The sequence below is a fragment of the Molossus molossus genome, unplaced genomic scaffold, assembly GCF_014108415.1.
Source record: "Molossus molossus isolate mMolMol1 unplaced genomic scaffold, mMolMol1.p scaffold_m16_p_11, whole genome shotgun sequence".
NCBI lineage: Eukaryota > Metazoa > Chordata > Mammalia > Chiroptera > Molossidae > Molossus > Molossus molossus.
In genome coordinates, this window is record NW_023425346.1 from 724,585 (window position 1) to 743,043 (window position 18,459).

The 18,459-nt window shown below is 56.5% G+C and overlaps 1 protein-coding gene across 1 annotated transcript in view; it reads left to right on the forward strand.

Moving 5' to 3' along the window:
- HS6ST1 (heparan sulfate 6-O-sulfotransferase 1) overlaps window positions 1-6,789 on the forward strand; it is a 33,198-nt gene extending 26,409 nt beyond the window's left edge. Inside the window, exon 2 of the mRNA XM_036254514.1 lies at window positions 3,745-6,789. Within this exon, the coding sequence (XP_036110407.1) occupies window positions 3,745-4,453 (709 nt within the window). The 3' untranslated portion in view covers window positions 4,454-6,789. The remainder of the gene's footprint in view (window positions 1-3,744) is intronic.
- The last annotated feature ends 11,670 nt before the right edge of the window (window positions 6,790-18,459 follow it).

Here is an 18,459-nt window from a genome sequence, read left to right on the forward strand (position 1 = left end):
AGCCTCCAGTGTACTTCAGTTTTTTAGTATAATGTTTATTTTTCCTGGAATTCATGACCACCCTGTTAGTTTTACTTGCTTTGTTCTCTGTCTTCATACTTCATTTTTTTCAAGTGATTCCAAGGATTAGCCTGAGCTCACGTTCCTTTCCAGGAACACTGCTGTGTGCGGCTGTCTGTCCCGCCCGCGTCACCCTGGCCCAGCGGGGCAGCCCTGGGCTCCCACCCGCTCCTCTTGTTGTTCCCTAAATGAGACACTGCCTCCGGCGTCCTCCCAAAGCAGGGTTCACGGGAAACATTCCCTGAGCCTTCTGATGTGTCTGGAAGTGCCCCGACTCTGACATCACATGTGGTCAGTAGCTTGGCAGGGTCTGGACGCTGTGTCCTCCCCTCGGCACGCAGCATGTGGGGCTACTGTCCAGAAGGCGGGTCGCGCTCTGACACCCAGCCCTCTGTGTCTGTCCTTCCCACCCAAGGCTGCGGGTCCTCTGAGCCCTGGTTCTGGCCACACCCCTGTGTGGGCACTGCTGAGCCCTCTCTCCTGGAACATGATTGGACTACCTGGATGGACACACCCTGGTGGAGGGGGTCAGGCGGAAAGCCCCTCTGTAGCAGGGGACCCCAGATGTCCCGTAGGAGGAAATTCGCCCTGCGGTAGAGGCCCTGCGGTTTCCTGAGTGTGGGGTCAGGTCAGCCTGGTGGCTGCAGCTGGGACACCTTTGAATGTGCAGACGGTCCCTCTGCCCCTGCCCCTGCCCCTGCCCCGTCTGAGAAGGCACATCGGGTCTCATCCTGGGCAGGGAGCTGCCTGGATGCTGGGAGTCAACCGCCCAGGGGAGTCTCTTTCCCACATCACAACACGCCACCACTCACTGCTGGCCAATGCCTTCCTTCCCGTTTGACAGACAGGAACCGTTGTGTCTGCAATGCATCTAATGGACAAGAAAGCCGGGCAAGGGAGACAGGAACAGGTTTGGGCAGAGGATGTGGCCGGAGCTGTCTGCCAGTCTTGGCAGCGGGGTGGACAGGCAGGTGGAGGTGGGGCCGGTGTGTGAGCTCCTGAGGAGGCCGTCAGAGTCCAAGGCTGCCTGCCCGACATGGGCTCCCAACCACCCACGCGCATGCCAGGAGGAGAAGTAGGCAGTGACCAGGGCTGCAGCCCCACAGGCAGGTCCCAGAGTCCACCTGGTCCTTATCCACCCCCACAGGCAAGAGCATGGCAATGTCTGAGCAGAGAAGGGGCGGCACATCCCCCCCAGTCACTCAGCCATGGGCCAGCCCCGACTCCGTCCAGCCAGGCCAGCACCCAGGGGTGCAGCAGGGACCAAGGTGGTCCATGGGGAGCCGTGGGGTCAGTGGGAGGCTCCAGGGACTCAGTCACCACCTCTGTCTCCACCAGAGAGCCCACACACCTCTCCTGCAGCCTGCCAGACCCACCGAGCAGATGGCACCTTCAGGGGCCCTCCAGCGACTCCGTCCATGGAGCCCAAGCCCTCCAACACCCAGACCCCCGACAGAATCCGTTCGGTTGTCTAGCGGGCACAGGGCGCCTTTTGCTATGGGGCTTTACACCAGCCGGCATGGCCTCCCACCCTCCTCACGACTCGGTGTGTGACCCTGGCAAGTCCCGTGCCGTCTCTGGGCTGCGGAGAGAGGAACCTAGAAGACAGGTGGCCTGCCCCCTCAGGCGGGGAGGGCTCCCCTCTCCTGGTTCTCTAGTCCTAGCTGAGGTCACGGGGGCCTTTGTCTCTGAGCTGACATCTGGATGGCTGGAATGACTCAGAACCAGGGCCTCTGGGAGGTCCAGCTGGCCGCCCCTGGGCTCAGGCACCATGCTGGTCAACAGTCCTCCTCCGACGGGGTCCGTGAGGGTCTGGGGCAGCTGGCCCTCCACACCCGCCCCTCATGTTGGGGCAGTGGCGGTGCTGACTCCGGACCTCAGGCTGAAGGAACCACAGGGGGACACACACAGGGGTCCCCTCTGTGCATGCCATGTCCTTGCCCTCAGAGGTCATCCTTAAGCCAGGTTGAGCCTGGGTGGCCTTGGCTGGGGACAAAGGTCTCTGTCAGCTAACGTGTGGTATTCTGTGTCCAGGGTGCAGTGGGGCTCTGTGCAGCCCGGCCTCCTGGGGCCCGAGCAGGTCTGGCGGTGGACAGGGTGTATACCGGCAGCCTGCATGCGGGTTTTGCGGACGCCTGTTTCTGTGCGCCCTGCCTGCTGCTCTCTGCCCACCTGCCTGTCTTGTCTTGGTCGGGATTTGTGAGGATCTCACACTTGGTCTCTAAGGAGGTTGGCCCTTGGGTGAATTGACCTCCCTGGTCCCAGCCACATCTGAGGACTTTCTCACTGGCCACACGCCCCACCTGTGATGACCCCTGGGAACGTCTAGGCAGCTGCTTCAGCTCCCAGGGCTTGGTGTTCTCTGCTCGGGGCTGACGGTGCTGTGTGAGCCCACTGCCCTGAGACACCGTCCATCTGAGGCCCAGGCACCCTCCTGTCTCACCCCGCAGAGGCATACACCTGCTTGGTGCACACAGGAGCCAGCTCCTGTGCGTCCGCTCCCCGCCCCAGGATGAGCACAGGGCCCGTGACGCCCCGGCTGTGTTAGAGGCCCCAGAGGGAGCCGTGTCTGCAGAACTAGGCTGCCCTGGGAGGAGGCACTGGCTGAAGACGAGGCCAGGGTCAGCAGATGAAGTAGAGAGGGAAGAGAACGGCCCATGCTAAGGCCCTGGGGTGTGTCCAGGAGCCAGGGAGAGGGCCAAGAAGAGGTTATCTCTATTGGTACCTCACTGTGACCTTTGTCCTTTTTGGTTACCATGCCCATCCCCCAGGGCCCTTCCCCCAGTCAGTTCAGGGCAGTGCCCACAGACCCTGCAAGGTGCCTTGTGCCCCAAGGCTCCCTGAGCAGCATGAGGGGCACTGGATGAGTTGAGCCTTGCTGCGGAGGGAGGCGTGTGGGTGCACATCCGGGCCCTGGTTCTCTTTGCCGTCAGTCTGCCAGCCCTGCCAGCCCTGCCAGCCCTGGAGGAAGGGCCTCCAGGCACAGCTGGTGAAGCCCCGCACACGGGGCCGTCACGGGGACATTGGCGACCGCCCCACAGCTCACGGTGTCTTGGTGCCATGGGGCCAATCACAGCACATTCTGAGGGATGTGAGTCATGATTGACACCTGTCACGGGGGAAGGGTGGGGGCAGAGCCTCCCTTGAGCCATTGCTGTCGTCCTGCGGACACTCCTTGTGGACAGCGGGAGGTGGCTTCCTGAGGAACGGCAGCTTCGTGCATGGCAGCAGTTCTCGGGGGACCACGTGAGTTCCGAAGGATCGCTCACCCCAGGCACCTGGGCTGGGGTCTGCTGTGCCGCCACCCCGCGGGGCCTCTGGGGAGCCTGGGTTTGGGTGAGAGGCCCTGACCCAGGCCTGCCCATGCAGCCAACTATGGGTGATTCCTGCTGGATGGCCCTAAGCCTGCCGCTGTAAACAGCTCTTTAAACCACTGGTTCTGAGCGGCATGGGCTCCGGGTCACCTGCTCCGGGGGGAAGCCCAGAGAGCCTAGGCCTTTGGCAGGGCGCCCAGGCCGGGCCTGCAGGACAGTGTGACGGTCCCGCTGCGCCTGCCGGTGGCGGGTTTCTCACGTGGGACTGTGCTGAGGCCTCAGTGTTGTGGTCTGTGGCCAAGGAGAGTTCTGGAGACCCAGGGTGGGGTCCCAGCCCGGGTCCCTGCCCTCACCCCCTGTCTCCCTGCAGGAAGTTCTACTACATCACCCTCCTCCGGGACCCTGTGTCTCGCTACCTGAGCGAGTGGCGGCACGTGCAGCGCGGGGCCACGTGGAAGACGTCCCTGCACATGTGCGACGGGCGCACGCCCACCCCCGAGGAGCTGCCGCCCTGCTACGAGGGCACGGACTGGTCCGGCTGCACGCTGCAGGAGTTCATGGACTGCCCCTACAACCTGGCCAGCAACCGGCAGGTGCGCATGCTGGCCGACCTGAGCCTGGTGGGCTGCTACAACCTGTCCTTCATCCCCGAGGGCAAGCGGGCGCAGCTGCTGCTGGACAGCGCCAAGAAGAACCTGCGGGGCATGGCCTTCTTTGGCCTGACGGAGTTCCAGCGCAAGACGCAGTACCTGTTCGAGCGGACGTTCAGCCTCAAGTTCATCCGGCCCTTCATGCAGTACAACAGCACCCGGGCGGGCGGCGTGGAGGTGGACGAGGACACCGTGCAGCGGATCGAGGAGCTCAATGACCTGGACATGCAGCTCTACGACTACGCCAAGGACCTGTTCCAGCAGCGCTACCAGTACAAGCGGCAGCTGGAGCGCAGGGAGCAGCGCCTGCGGAGCCGCGAGGAGCGGCTGCTGCATCGAGCCAAAGAGGCGCTGCCGCGGGAGGCGGCCGAAGAGCCGGGCCGCGAGCCCACCGAGGACTACATGAGCCACATCGTGGAGAAGTGGTAGTGGCGGCCCCGGCCCCGGGGGAGGCCCTCGGGCGGGCAGGGAGGGCAGGGACATCAGACAGACAGACAGAGGAGTGGGCGGCTCAGGGGCGCCGTCCAGCCCCGGATGTGGGGAGCGGCCCAGCCGCTCCCCCGAGGGGAGGTGCGTCCTGAACAGAGACCAGGGACAGGCCACGCTGGCCCACGGGGCTGGTTCTAGTGTCTCCCGGGCCCGGGGTCTGGGAAACCAGCCTGTGCACTCCTGGCTCAGAGGAGAGCGTGCGTGAAGGGTGCCCCAGTCAGGCCTGCACAGACCAGGGCCGGTGGTCCCCACTCTCCAGGCCCCACTCACTTCACAGCAGCTAAACTTTGCAGACAGGAGAAGGACCGCAGCCGAGCGTGGGGGGTGGCCTGCCTGCCCAGGGCATGTCCATGCCCACTGCACACACCCAGGCTCCTCTCACCGGCCAGCAGGGGTTCCCCGGGCTCCCGCCGTCCCAGTGGCCTTGCTGCCCCAGGCCTGCATGAAGCCCCCCTCAGGAACACGGGCCACCCATTGGGGTGTTGTCAGGGCCACCCTGCTGAAGCCAGGAAGACTGGAGCCCAGCCCCTGGGAGCCCCTCCCTGCTCTGCTTCCTGTTTTGGGTCAGGAGATCAGGGCACACCTCCTGGCTCCCTACCCCTTTTCCGAAGTCGAAGTCGTGGGACAGAGGAGGCTGTGGAGACGGGTCCAGGAGTGGGGGCTGCGTCCCAGCTGGCCTTTGAAGTGACCACCAGTCAGCCCAGCTCAGACGTGAGGGGATGGTAACCATAGGCTCTGCCCTGATCTTTCTGGCCCCTGGCACTGGCCAGCGGGCTGGCCGGCCCCCACGTGTGGACGGCCAGCTCCACCCCCATTGGGGAGCACGCCAGGGCCGTGCCTCAGGACCATGGCGTCCTGGATGGCCGGGGGAGGGAACTCGGGCTTTCAGGGTCTCCGCTGGGGTGAGAAGTGGCCCGAGGTGGCTCCCCGATACCCACATTCACGGCCGTCCCCACCCCAGACTCTCCCTGCATTTTCCTGCTTCCCCACCCCCAAAAGCTGGTCAGGCCTGTTCCCACAGCCCTGCAGATCGGAAAAGCCATGTTCTGAGGCCAAACCAGTGTCTTCCCTGAGCTCGCCCTCCCGAAATAAGGCCCCGGACTTGGGCTCTAGGGTTGAGTGTGAGCCCCGCATGGAGATGGGTGGGTGCCCCTCTCTCCAGGAAAGGAAGCTCAGGCCCGCCTCGAGGGGGCAGTGAGGGCCGTGGCCACCTGGCGAGGGGCCAGCACGGGCAGCAGCCTCACAAGCAGTGCTCTCTGTCCCAGGTTCCCTCTGGCACCCCAACTGCCGTGCCAGGGAGCAAGGAGTGGGGAGCAGGGAGCCCTCACAGCACAGGAGCAGCTGAGTGGGTGTCAGATGAGGTGACTGCCCAGAGGAAACAGTCAGTCTTTTGGCCCCCTGCACGGGCCACCTCTTCTGTGTCCAGAGGCAGAGCGGCTGGGGGTTGGGGTGGGCCCTGCACCAGCCCAGCCCAGGGCCATCCCCAGGAGGGCAGTCTTGCTCAGGAGCATGCCCCCAGGTAGTGTAATGAATGGCTCGTGGAAGGAAGGGGGCAGTGTCTGCTCTGATGCTCAGCATTGGGGTCCGGCATGCTCCCTGCGGGAAGGTGGACATGTTCATGGGGGCGGGGGAGAGGGTGACTCCAGGGTGTTCTGCCCCAGGCCTGGCTCCAGATGGCTGTCCTTGAAGTGGTGCTGGGGTACGAGCCGGCCTAGGATCCGTTCTGTGTGTCGGGGTGTGTTAACCTCAGCCTGTTGTCCAGTCCACCTGGAAACACTCACTGCATCCGGAAAGCAGGCCCGTCTCAGGCCAGTGTCCAGGCTGAGGTGCCCAGAGGTGGTTCCAGTTGGCAGTTCCCTCAGCCCCTCCGGTCCCCAGACTGGCACTTCACATGGGGGCTGCCTGCTGGGGGGAGGTTCCTGGTGTCTACAGTGTCTCCGGGCCCAGGGCACAGGGCGGCCCCACCTGGGAGCTCGTCCTCAGCAGGACAGACGGACACATGCAGACACACAGCCTGCAGCCCTCTCCTGGGAGTGCACCCGGGATGACAGCTGTCCAACTCAGAACGTTTTCAGGAACTGGACGTGTTAACTTGAACCCAGGAGCATTTAAAGCTTTATTTATTTATAACTTCTTGTTTTAAAAAAAAGTGTTGAGAAGAAATCTTTGGTTATTCCTACAGAACACAAGTTGATGGAAAACAAGTCATAATCACCTAATTGTTGTGTTTAGGGCAGGAGTGAATGTTAGCCGATGAAATAAACCCTGGAAAGAGCCTCGGGCGTGCGTGGTCTGTGGGCAGCCATCTGCCAGTGTGCGAGCAGGGCCTCTGGCCGGATTCCCAAGACGAGCATCCAGGACACAGGCCTTGGTGCCGGAGCAGAGGGACCCCCTCTCTCTCCCCAGGTGCAGGGCCCCGGTTTTTTTGTTTGTTTGTTTTTGTTTTTAAATTGATTTGAGAGAGAGAGTAAGGGAGAGAGAGAGTAAGGGAGAGAGGAGAGAGAACATTGATTGGCCACCTCCTGCATGCCCGCCACTGGGGATTGGACCCACAACCTGGGCCTATGCCCTGACTGGGAATCGAACCTGCAACCTCTTGGTTCAGGGGTCACCGCTCAGCCACTGAGCCACACCGGCTGGACAGGGCCCAGTTATTAAACACACAGTTTCACTACCTAATGCTCTGCGGAAATAAAAGATGGGATTATCGTCACCACAGAGTAACTGATTCGTCATTAATGACAGTACGTGAAGGACCAGCCCAACTGAAAGGCAGGATGAGGTGGACACCATGTGCTTGCCTCCTGGGTGACCCCTCTCCCTGGGCTGTATGTGGCTCAGACCTCAAGTCCTGAGGGGTCTCCTCCTCCCGCTTCCCAGAATCTGTATCTGAGATCTGGACCTTCCACACGTGGGAAACAATTGGGGGAGGGGCCAGGTGGCTGAGTGTCCGCTGCTCCTGGAGGGGAAGGGCGGGCCCATGTATGGGTGGAGGGGGACTGAAGCCCAGGACTGATAGCCAGCACCCACAAAGTCCTGTTTCCAGGCACCAGAGCGTTCTCGCCGGGGGGGGGGGGGGGAGATGGAGGCAGGAATGATTGCCCCTTAGACCCTGTTCTTGAGGGGTCTGAACTCCCTGGTCCCTGTTTGATCTCAGCAGAGTCTTGCAAGGTCAGAGCACAGTGTGGAGAGACCCCTCTGGGGACAGTTCATCTGGGGCCCCACCTGCTCCTTCCTCAAGAACACATGATGGAAGTGCCCTTCACTTGGGGGGCTCCCTTCGGCTGTACTGGGCCAGAGTGTGATCAGACAGGTGAAATCAGCCAGAAAATACCTACACCCGAGGTGGGTTGTTCATCCTACCTGTGCTAGATGGGAGACTGCTTCTGCCTGAGGCCCAGGAGGCTGCCGTTCCCATCGGACCTTTCACCATCCCTGCCCTCCACAAGCTCCCCTTTGCCGGCCCAGCCTGTTGGTCCCACCCACGCCCCACGTCCCTCTGCTCCCCGGCACTGCTGGGCAAGCCTGCTGGCTCCTGGGCCTCTGGGTTTGGACGATTCTCCCTCCCCTGTGGCCAGCCGCCACCCAGCCCCATGGACCCCACCCCTGCTTTCCAAACTGCCCACTCTTCACCTCGGGTGATCAGCAGCTGCTGCTTCCTGGGGTTGGGGCCTGCTGCCGACATTCTTTCCCCGATCCTTGTCTCCGAAGGCCCCGGGAGCATTCACCCTCTCTTCGCTCCTCCCAAGGGAAGTGGTCCTGACCTCAGCTGCCTCCCTGTCTCTCCCAGGTGAGGGAGCTCCGGGGACTGGAAGTGGGACTTTGGGTGTGGGGTCCGCTTACAGTGTGCCCCATGCTCCCAGCCCGGAGTACTCGGGCTTCCTGGGGACTTGGGCCAACCTTGACGGAGAGAAGCCTGCTGTTCCCTCCAGGACACACCCCTGGTCTGGGGGACCTCCAAGCGGGCACTGGATGCAGCCATGTGGGGACCCTTTGCCCAGCACCCTTTCTAGCTGACGGGATGCCCTCCTCACAAGCTCCTGCCCCCATGGACCAGGGTAGGCACTTTGACTGGGCCTGGCTTGGAGGTCTTCTCACACGTCCATGGAGACCCATTGCTGTTGGGAGCCAACTCGCAGCCCCCCTCTGTCCCTCAGCACAGAGAACATGTCAGGGTACAGCTTTGTTATCAAATCAGGGTTTGGGGTCCGGCAGTACCGCTGACCTGTTGGCCCTGCCCTGTGACATGGGAAGGTTGCTGTGGGCCCATCGGCTCTGGAAATAGATCCAGGCCTGGGCACTGATGTACCTCGAGCCGCCTTGCACTGCATCTCCACCCCTGAACCCAGACGCCTGCCAGAAGGGGGCTCGTTAGAGTGGAGTCCTGACCACGACCAGCCAGTCACACCCACTCCTCTTCCACCAGCAGAGCGAAGACCTGGGCCTCACCCCTCCGGCGGCCCCCGCCCCTCCTGCGGGCCCCAGCCCTCCTGCGGGGTCCAGCCCTCCTGCGGGGTCCAGCCCTCCTGCGGGGCCCCGCCCCTCCGGCGGCCCCCGCCCCTCCTGCGGGCCCAGCCCTCCTGCGGGCCCCAGCCCTCCTGTGGGTCCAGCCCTCCTGCGGCCCCGCCCCTCCTGTGGGTCCAGCCCTCCTGCGGGGCCCCGCCCCTCCTGCGGGCCCCAGCCCTCCTGTGGGTCCAGCCTCCTGCGGGGCCCCGCCCCTCCTGCGGGCCCCAGCCCTCCTGTGGGTCCAGCCCTCCTGCGGCCCCGCCCCTCCGGCGGCCCCAGCCCTCCTGCGGGCCCAGCCCTCCTGCGGGTCCAGCCCTCCTGCGGGCACACCTAAGGACTGTTTTCTTGTTCCCCTCAAAGAACCGAGATAGCCTTCGAAGTCCCCAGCCCACCAGCCCCCTCCGTCCCCATTGGTCAGTACCATCCTGTGAGGGTAGATGATACCCGCTGCATTTTCCCCGTCAAACAGGACTGAGGACCCTCTGGTCTCATGCCCGCGGGGCCTCCCACTCCAATCTACACGGGCCTGGGGTCTTCCCACCAGGCCTCAGGCTCAGGGCCGTCCCCGGGCAGGCCCAGCAGAGGGGTCTAAAGTTATACAGCACTTCCCAGACTCCCCCCGAAAATGTGCCCTTTTAAAGAAACTATTCACACCCGGACTTTGTTCCCATTTTCTCTGAAATGGAGCTGATTTTTCTTGATTTGTTTGTTCAACTTAATAGTCTCTCCTGGTTAGAACTAGTGTATTAGGAGTCCCCCTGTACTCTAGGGGGTATTGGAGCCCAAGGGACACTGCTGTGCTCCAGCGGTGGCTGGCAGGGTGCTCACACGTGGCCCCCGCCGTCCCGCTACCTTGTGGATAGGCCGCCAGCCTTTGTCTCAGCGACTCCGCTGCGGAGGGCTCAGGGCAGTTGGGACTCTGTCGCCAAGGCGTGGGTAAGACCCAGAGATCCCTCTGAGGGGGCCGGTCTGTCCCCACCTCAGCTCTCTTGGGCTTCCAGCCCCTCCCCCTTCCACAGGCCCCTCTGCCCCACCCCGTTGCATGGGGTCCCTAACCTCCCCCACAAGTCCCCCACCCACCATGCACCCACCAGCCCCTGGAGGCCTGCTCTCTGTGTAATTTGCCAGCCGACCGGTTCCCTGCCCCTGTAGCTAGCTGGCTGGACGTTGTCCCTCTCTGGGTCCATGCTGTTTCCAAGGCCTGGCTCTGGCAAAAGCTATGGGTGTGCAGTGCTGAGTCCCAGGGCTCCGCCTTTCCATCTGCCCGAGGGCTCCCCCACCCCAGTGCCCCCACAGAGCCTCCTCCCTCCCCCGGCCCCTCCTCACTGCCCGTCCTCCTGCCCCCATCTGTGGCTCATCGGCTCATTGGAACCCTGGGGTCTCTGTAAAAGGAAGCCCAGGGACTGTGGGAAACACTTTTGTTTCTCAAACAAAGGCCAGGCATTGGAGAGGAGGCCTCTGCGAGGTTCACGGGAGCCTAACTTCTCCCGGAAGGGCAGGCTTTGTTCTGGACGGGCTGCCTTCCCCCAGGAGCCCGGGCGCTGGATCAGGCCCTGGGGTTCCAAACAGTCGTTTCCAGGACTGAGCCCGGGAGCTTGGCGCTGGCACAGAGGGGCAGGCCTCTCCCTCGGGGTGCTGGCTCTAAGGGCCTGGGCTCCGGCAAGGGCTTCCAGGGGGATTAGGCTTCCAGCTGAATGACTCACACTGTTCTGTAGGAAACAGCTTGAAGCACCGCTGGGCTTTGCGCGCCCGGAGAACAGACAGGCGCTGCGTGGGGTGTGGCCAGGCTGCTCCTTCTCTGCCGCCCTCCATTCCGGAAGCAGTGTTTTCACTTCAAGGGATTTAAAACCCGGGCATCACAGCAGAGTCTGCTCCTTGTCCCTTGATACTTATCTCCCCCTCCTTCCTCCATATATCCGTGGGAACACAGCCAGACAGTCCATTAAGACGACATACACTTCCCAGCCCCTCACGGTGAAATGTGGCTTCACCACTAAGCTCTGGCCAAGAGGAGGCTAGAGGAGATCACACCTGCAGCTTTGGGAAGCAATCCTGAAGAAGCAGTGGGCCCTTCTGCCTCTCATCCTCCTTCCTAACAGCTGGAATGAGGATGTGATGGCTGGAGATCCGCAGCTATGTTGGACCATGAGGAAGAAGCCTTGTGTTGAAGGCAGAGCAAAGGGATAGGTCACTGATGATTATGGAACCACCCTGCGGCTCTGGGCTGCCTCCCTCCAGCCTTATTCATGTAAGAGAGACGTAAACATGCACCTTAGTTACTTAGCTGCTGGTTGGGGTTTCTGTCAGTTCCCCCTAAAGCTAAACCAAACCATGATGGGCCACACAGCACAGCCACTGAAAATGGAATTCCTGCGAAGGGGCCCCTGCTGGGGAGGCTCTGCTTCAAGACCTCTCACCTGCTGCTCCTGGCTTCGTGCCCCGGGTGTGTCACCTTGCCAAGCGGAAGGGCGCTTCTCTCTGTGTGCCCTGTGCTACCTTTTGAGTTTTGAAACATGTGAATACATCACCTATTCAAAACATAGCTGAACATAAACACAAAGCAAAGTGGGAGATAAATGCCTAATTCATGACTGGTTTTTCTCAAGATTTGAAGAACAGGGAGAGGGTGGGACTCAGGCTGGAGGAATAAGGACATTTCAACTTTGTCGGTAACATTTTATGTGTTATAGTTAGTTAGAAAATAAGCAAATGAAAGAGTATCAATGGCCCTGGCCGGTTTGGCTCGTTGCTTGGAGCACCGGCCTGCAGACCAAAGAGTCTCAGGTTCAATTCTGGTCAAGGGCACGTACCTCGGTTGCAGTTTGGTCCCCGGCCCTGGTCAGGGTCGTGCGGGAGGCGACAATCAATGTGTCTCTCTCACATTAATGTTTCTCCCCCCCCCCCCCGCCCCGGTCTGAAAATAAATGGAAAAATACCCTCAGGTAAGGATTAAAGAAAAAAGAACAACAGTGGACACTTCTGGGTTGTGGGTCCATGGGGTTTGTCGTGTATGGTTCTGCTTCTCAAAATAACGTGATTACTAAAAATGCCTGCTCTTGAGGCCGTAGAAGCTCGAGCTGCAACCCAGGCCTCCAGCTCCTGAAACAGAGGGGTCCAGCCAGACAGCCAGACCAAGAACTCCAGGGCTGAGGTGTGGGGCTGAGGGGCTTGGCTTTGAGCATCGGGTTCATATCATTTTGCTGAACCCTAGAGAATCCTGCCATTTCCCATTGTGGGTCCAGCCTCCCCCACATGTTCGTGGGTCCTTTTCCCCAGAGCCCCAAGTATGGGTGGAAGTCCAGGTCTCACATTTGCCTCTCATCACCAGCAGTAGGGGCTCCTTGTTACTGACTTGTGTCTGGGGCTCGTGCCAAGCTGTGGGGTGAAAGTCCTGGCCCATGCAGCTTCTCACAGCAGGACTGAGGGACGAAACCACACTCAGCCAGGGGGCCACTGCAGAAGACAGCCTCGGACTGCTCTCTGCTCGTGGCCATGCTGCCAAATCCCCCTTCCTCACCCGGGCTCACACAGACCAGGCCCCGTGAGGAAAATGAAGGCAGAGGCTGAAGGGGGGGGTAAAACAAACCTAGTCGTACCCTAGAAATCGCTGTTTCCACCTTAGGCCAGCCCAGCCAGGGAAGGCTCACCTTGTGGAAGGGCAAGCAACAGCCATGGGTACATGTCACATGCATTGCATCCTGGGTATGTGCACATACTATACGTGTTACATGCTCCTCGCTTCACGCTTTATATATATACATGTTATATACCATGCATGTACCATGCATACTATGTGCTATACCTATTAGATGTACATATTAGATTCTGTATGTTATACCCCATACGTGTATGACTGACGTGTATGTTATAGGCTATGCATGTTGTACGCTGTGTGTACCTGAGCATGTACTTTACTACGTGGTAAATGCTATGTGTATTATGTTATGCATGGCATGCTACATATGTTATAGGCTATGCATATTATGGGGTAGGTATTATACTGTAATGTTATTCACTGTGGTGTGGCACATGCCCAGGTTGTGGGTCTGATCCCCAGTGGGGGACATGCAGAAGGTAGCCAATCGATGTTTTCTCTCATTGATGTTTCTCTCTCTCCCTCTCCCTTCCTCTTTTGCTCAAATCAATAAAGGAAAAAATTTTTTTTAATTAAAAAAAATATTATTCACTGTGTACTACACACTGTATATCACACGTCATACATGTGTGTAGCATGTTATACACTATGTGTATTGCATGTTGCGTGTGTGTTCATGCTATATATATTACATGCTGTGCCTATTTTACACGGTGCTACATGTATGTGTTCCATTCCATACGTGTTAAACACCATGTGTGTATCTGCAGCTCCTCACACACACTGGTTGGCTGAGTCCAGTCTCCCAGGAGGAGGTGCTGTGGCTGCGGCAGGCTGTCTTCTCCAGTCTGAGCTCCCAACTCCCCACTGCAGCTGCAGCTCCAAGACCCCACCCCACGCTCCTGGCTGGCCTGGAGAGCACACGGCCTGCGTGAGCGACCCTGTGTGATATTGACGAGTTATAACTTCTTTGTCCATCGCCTGTGGTTGTTTCAAATCTTTAGCTATTTATGACGATAGCTGCTATTATTTATGTGGACATCTTTTTTTTTAATTCCTCACCTAAAAATATTTTTCCACTTATCATCAGATAGAGTGGGAGGGAGGGAGAGAGAGACAGAGAGAAACATCTATGTGATAGAGCCACATCGACTGGTTGCCTCGTGCCTGACCCCACCAGGGCCTGGGACAAACCACAACTGAGGTGAAACCTGCTGTTCATTAGTCCACAGGCTGATGCTCTAACTGCTGAGCCAACTGGCTAGGGCTGGACATCTATTTTTATTTTTCTTTGGTAAATACCAAAGAGCAGAATTTCTGGGCCATACAAAAGTACATTTTAACTTTATAACAAACTTCCAGTTTTTCAAAATATTTGAATACTGCCCCCGGAAGCGGCTGGTGTTTCCATCGCTGCCATCCCTGCTTACCCAAGCTGAGGCCAGTCTCTCCGTCTCAGCCATCCCGAGTGGGTGGTGCACCACAGGTCGCCAAGTAATGTCACTTCATTCGTTATAATATTGATGAGGGAAAAAAGTGATTCTTGGCCAGGGTCATTGTCTGTGTGGAGTTTGCACATTCTCCCAGTGTCTCCAGGGATGTGCGTGTGATGTGTACTCATGCACCTCCACTGTCCTGGCGAGTGAGCCTGAGTGTGCGAGTGGCCCTGGGAGGGGAAGGTGTCCAGTACAGGCTGGGCTCCTGCTTTGTGTCCTGAGCTACCAGGAGAGGTTCCTGCCACCTTCAGCCCCAAACTGAAAAATCATTATCCTACTTCATTATCCTACTTGTCTTTATTCCTTTTACATAAATGTATGTATAGCATATACACACACACACACACACACATACACACATATATTTTTTATCCTCACCCGAGGATATATTTCCATTTTTTGTTCAGACAGAGTGGGAGAGAGAGAGAGAAAGAGAGAGAGAGAGAGAGAGAGAGAGAGAGAGAGAGAGAGAGAGAAACATCGATGTGAAAGGGACACATCGAGTGGCTGCCACCCGCATGACCCAACCAGGGCCGGGGACAAACTGCAACCGAGGTACATGCCCTTAGCAGGAACTGAACCTGGTTCTCTCTGGACCGCAGGCCAATGCTCTAACCACTGAGCCAAACCGGCCAGGGCTATATTTTTTTTAAAAGAGAGAAAAAGGAAGAGGAAGAGAAAGATAGAAACATCAATGAGAGAGAACATTGATTGGCTGCCTCCTGCATGCCCCCACTGGGGATTTGGCCCATAACCTGGGCATGTGCCCTGACTGGGAATTGAACTGGTGACCTCTTGGTGCATGGGTCGACATTCAACCACTGAGCCATACTGGCCAGTCTAGCATACATTTATTTTGCTGTTTAATATAAGTAGTGTTTTGGGTCTTTATTCAGAAGCTTGGTTTTTGTGACCGAAAACATACCGTAGGATCTTAACTTATATCAATTAGCCTGGGTGAAATTTGTCTTATTAGACATTGTTTAGCTTAAAGTCACAGTTTTCAAGAATCTATTGACATCAAGGTCTTCCTAGATCTCCTATGGTTTTTTATTTTTATTACTCAGGTAAGTAATCATGATTAAGTACCTTTGGTATACTTATGTTTGGATATCTTCTGTTGTGAAATGTGTATTTTGGTCAATTTTTTAAAAATTGGATTGTTTGTCTTTTTCTTATTAGTTTGTAGGAATTCTTTATACAGTCTTAAGAGGAGCCCTTTGTCGAGTGCGTATCCTCTGAATACCTTCTCCTGGTCCTTGGCTTGACACTCTTAAAGAACTCTTTTGATGAAGAAAAGTTCTCAATTTTAATACAGGTTAAATTATTCATTTTTGTTTGTTCTGTGGTGTTTTTAATGTATTTTCAGATCCATCAATGAATGCACAAATGTTCTAGAAGACTTCCAGGAAGCCTCCTCAAAAGGATAGGGCACGTACTTCACTTCATTTTTCTACCCTGCTGCCTGGGACACAGATGTAATGGTTGGCACAACAGCAGCCATCTCAGACAATGAGGTGATCTTGGAAATGGTAGCCACAGATAGAAAGAACCTGAAACATCACAAGGACATCATCTGGTCCTAAAACGGTCTACTCCCAGACTGCTTTTCTATGAGGCAGAAATCAACTTCCATCTTGTTTAAGCCTCTACGTTTTAGTGCTCTGTTCCTCACAGCTGAACCCAACCATAACTGATCGATAAAGAAAAATCAGTTAGAAAATCCCTGATTACCTTTCTGTTTTCACTTCACTTTCAGAATTTCTCTAAGTCAGCAGGTCTTAGTTCTCATTGTCCATCACAGTCACCAGTGAGCTTCTAAAAGTGGGAATGCCACCCGGCCAGTGTGCTCTGTGGACTGAGTGTCGTCTCATGGACTGAGAGGTCCCAGTTCAATTCCTGGTTGGAGCACATGTCTGGGCTGCAGGCTCAGTTCCCAGTAAGGGATCTCTCTCTCCCTCCCTCTCTCTCTAGAGATAGAAGATATAAACAAGTGGAAGCATATACTATGTTCATGGGTTGGAAGAATTAATATCATTAAAATGTCCATACTACCCAAAGCAATCTATAGATTCAATGCCATCTCTATTAAAATACCAATGGCATAATTCATAGACCCAGAAAAAAATACTCCAAAGTTTTATATGGAACCAAAAAGAAGAAGAAGAAAACCCGAATAGCCACTGCAATCTTGAAAAAGAACAAAGTTGGAGGGATCACAATACCGGATATCAGGTTATACTACAAAACCACTGTAATCAAAACAGCCTGGTGCTGGCATAAGAACAGGCATATAGATCAATAGAACAGAGTAGAGAACCCAGAAATCAACTCACGTCATTATGCTCAATTGATATTTGACAAAGGAGGCGAGTATTACAATGGAGCAAAGACATCATGTACACCTTCTGGAGACTCGAAGGCAGCCAGAGGAGTGAGGATGCCCCAGAGTGGATGAGAGGAAGCTTCAGGTGTGCCCTGATTAGAGCAAAAGCTATGTGTTGAATCTCAGTTGTGGGTGTTAGTATATCTCATTTTTCAACTTTTATGCAAATTAGAAAAATTCCAGAAGAGCCAAAAAATGCTAGATCTGCAGTTTTTATTTAACTATAACACAGACAATTGCAGGAAAACCCACCGTTTTATTTCTATTTACATATTTTGATATTTCTTTTTATGGAGCAGTGCCCAAGGGTCAGGGATCTGTCCAGCGTAGCCCATTTGAGCTTTACGGCCCAGCCCAGCAGGAGGAACTACCCTGCCTCCTAGCCTGACAGAGTCCCACACACGCAGCTGAAAGCAGCTCCCTGGGAGGCCAGCCCAGGGCCCTCCTCACACCCCTCGGCTCCCCCTTGGGTGGACTGGCCTTCACTCTTTGGGGAAGTGCTCTCCATCTCCAGCAGCAGCTGCCGTGTCACAGTCAAGAGTAGCCAACACACTACCCCCCGAGCTTTGGCCATCAGCCCGAGTTCAGGACAGCCACACAGGGCTGAGTACTAATGAGGTGTCTGGATTTGTATTTTTTCCCTAAGGGAACTGATCAATCAACCAAACTGTGTGTAGCCTCAGAGCACAGGTAATGCCTTCTCACCCTCCTTGCCAGCACCCTGGTGTCCTCGATCACGACGAGAGCCTCCTCCCTGGGCCTGGCCTCTTTCTGGACTATAAGCAGCCAGAGAGGCTGTGTCAAATGGAGCCATTGTTTCTCTTCTCAGGATCCTCCAATGACTCTTTATGTCTCTCAGGGGAAAGTCAAAGCATTAAGCATGGACCACAAAGCTGCATGTCCAGGGTCACCACAGTACGGCCCACGGGGCATATGCAGCCCACAGACTGCTTTTGTAAATGTGGTTTATTGGAACACAACACATGTTTGTACACAACTATCTGTGGCTGCTGTCCTGCTACAATGGTTCGTACATGGCCACCCGAGATGTTGCCATGAAGATATTCAAGTAGCGCCGGGGAGAGGCCCCCTTAGAAAGCCATGAAGGCCCCAGCCAACAGCCAGCACTGTACTAGGCAGGGGGGCCCTACCTTGGAATGGGGGTCTCCAGCCCTGAGCCTGCAGATGAGGTCCCAACTGGAATCAGACACGAAAGTGCCCAATTGAGCTTTTCTGAAAGTGCCCGACCCACACTTTTATGTGAGCATAATATGATCGTTTTCTGTCACTACACTTGCAGCAGAATTGCTTGTAATTCCACTCTGCCTTGTTCATCTAGCAAACACACCTTAAGTTACATAAAAAGTCTGTATGCATGTGTGTGTAAATGTCGTATGCATGTGTAGCAATGCCGTAAGAACGGGTTTAATTTGTCTTAATTCTTTTTCTTTTCCTTCTTTGCTCTGCTCCCCTTCCACTCCTCTCCCATCTACATCTTGTTTCACATTCTTTGCTTTTCACAGCAGGACCCTATTTCGCACTTTCCTGCATCTTGATTTTCTCACTCAATGGTATCTTGTGGACTTCCCTGTGAAATTTCTGCTGAAACGTTCACTGGGTGTTTTGTGGCTGCCCAGTGCTCCAGGTGGGGATGGCTGTGACCTGCTCAGCCCTCCGTGAAGGTGAGCAGTCTCTGTGCTCCCACTTCGGGGCAGCGGTGCCTTGCCTGTGCACACGGCTTCAACCACCATCCTTGGTTTCTATAACGACGGCCCAGCGTGACTGCTGGGCTGGGAAGCAAATGTATTTTTAGTTTTAACAGATGCTGCTAACTGCTTTCCAGGCAGCCTCATAGCCAACCTGGGAAGACCTTAGATTTTTCTTACTGTGGACACAGGGTGCAGGGCTGCCACCAGCTGCCCGGAGACCGGCATGTTCCAGCCCTCCACATGCTCAGAACAGC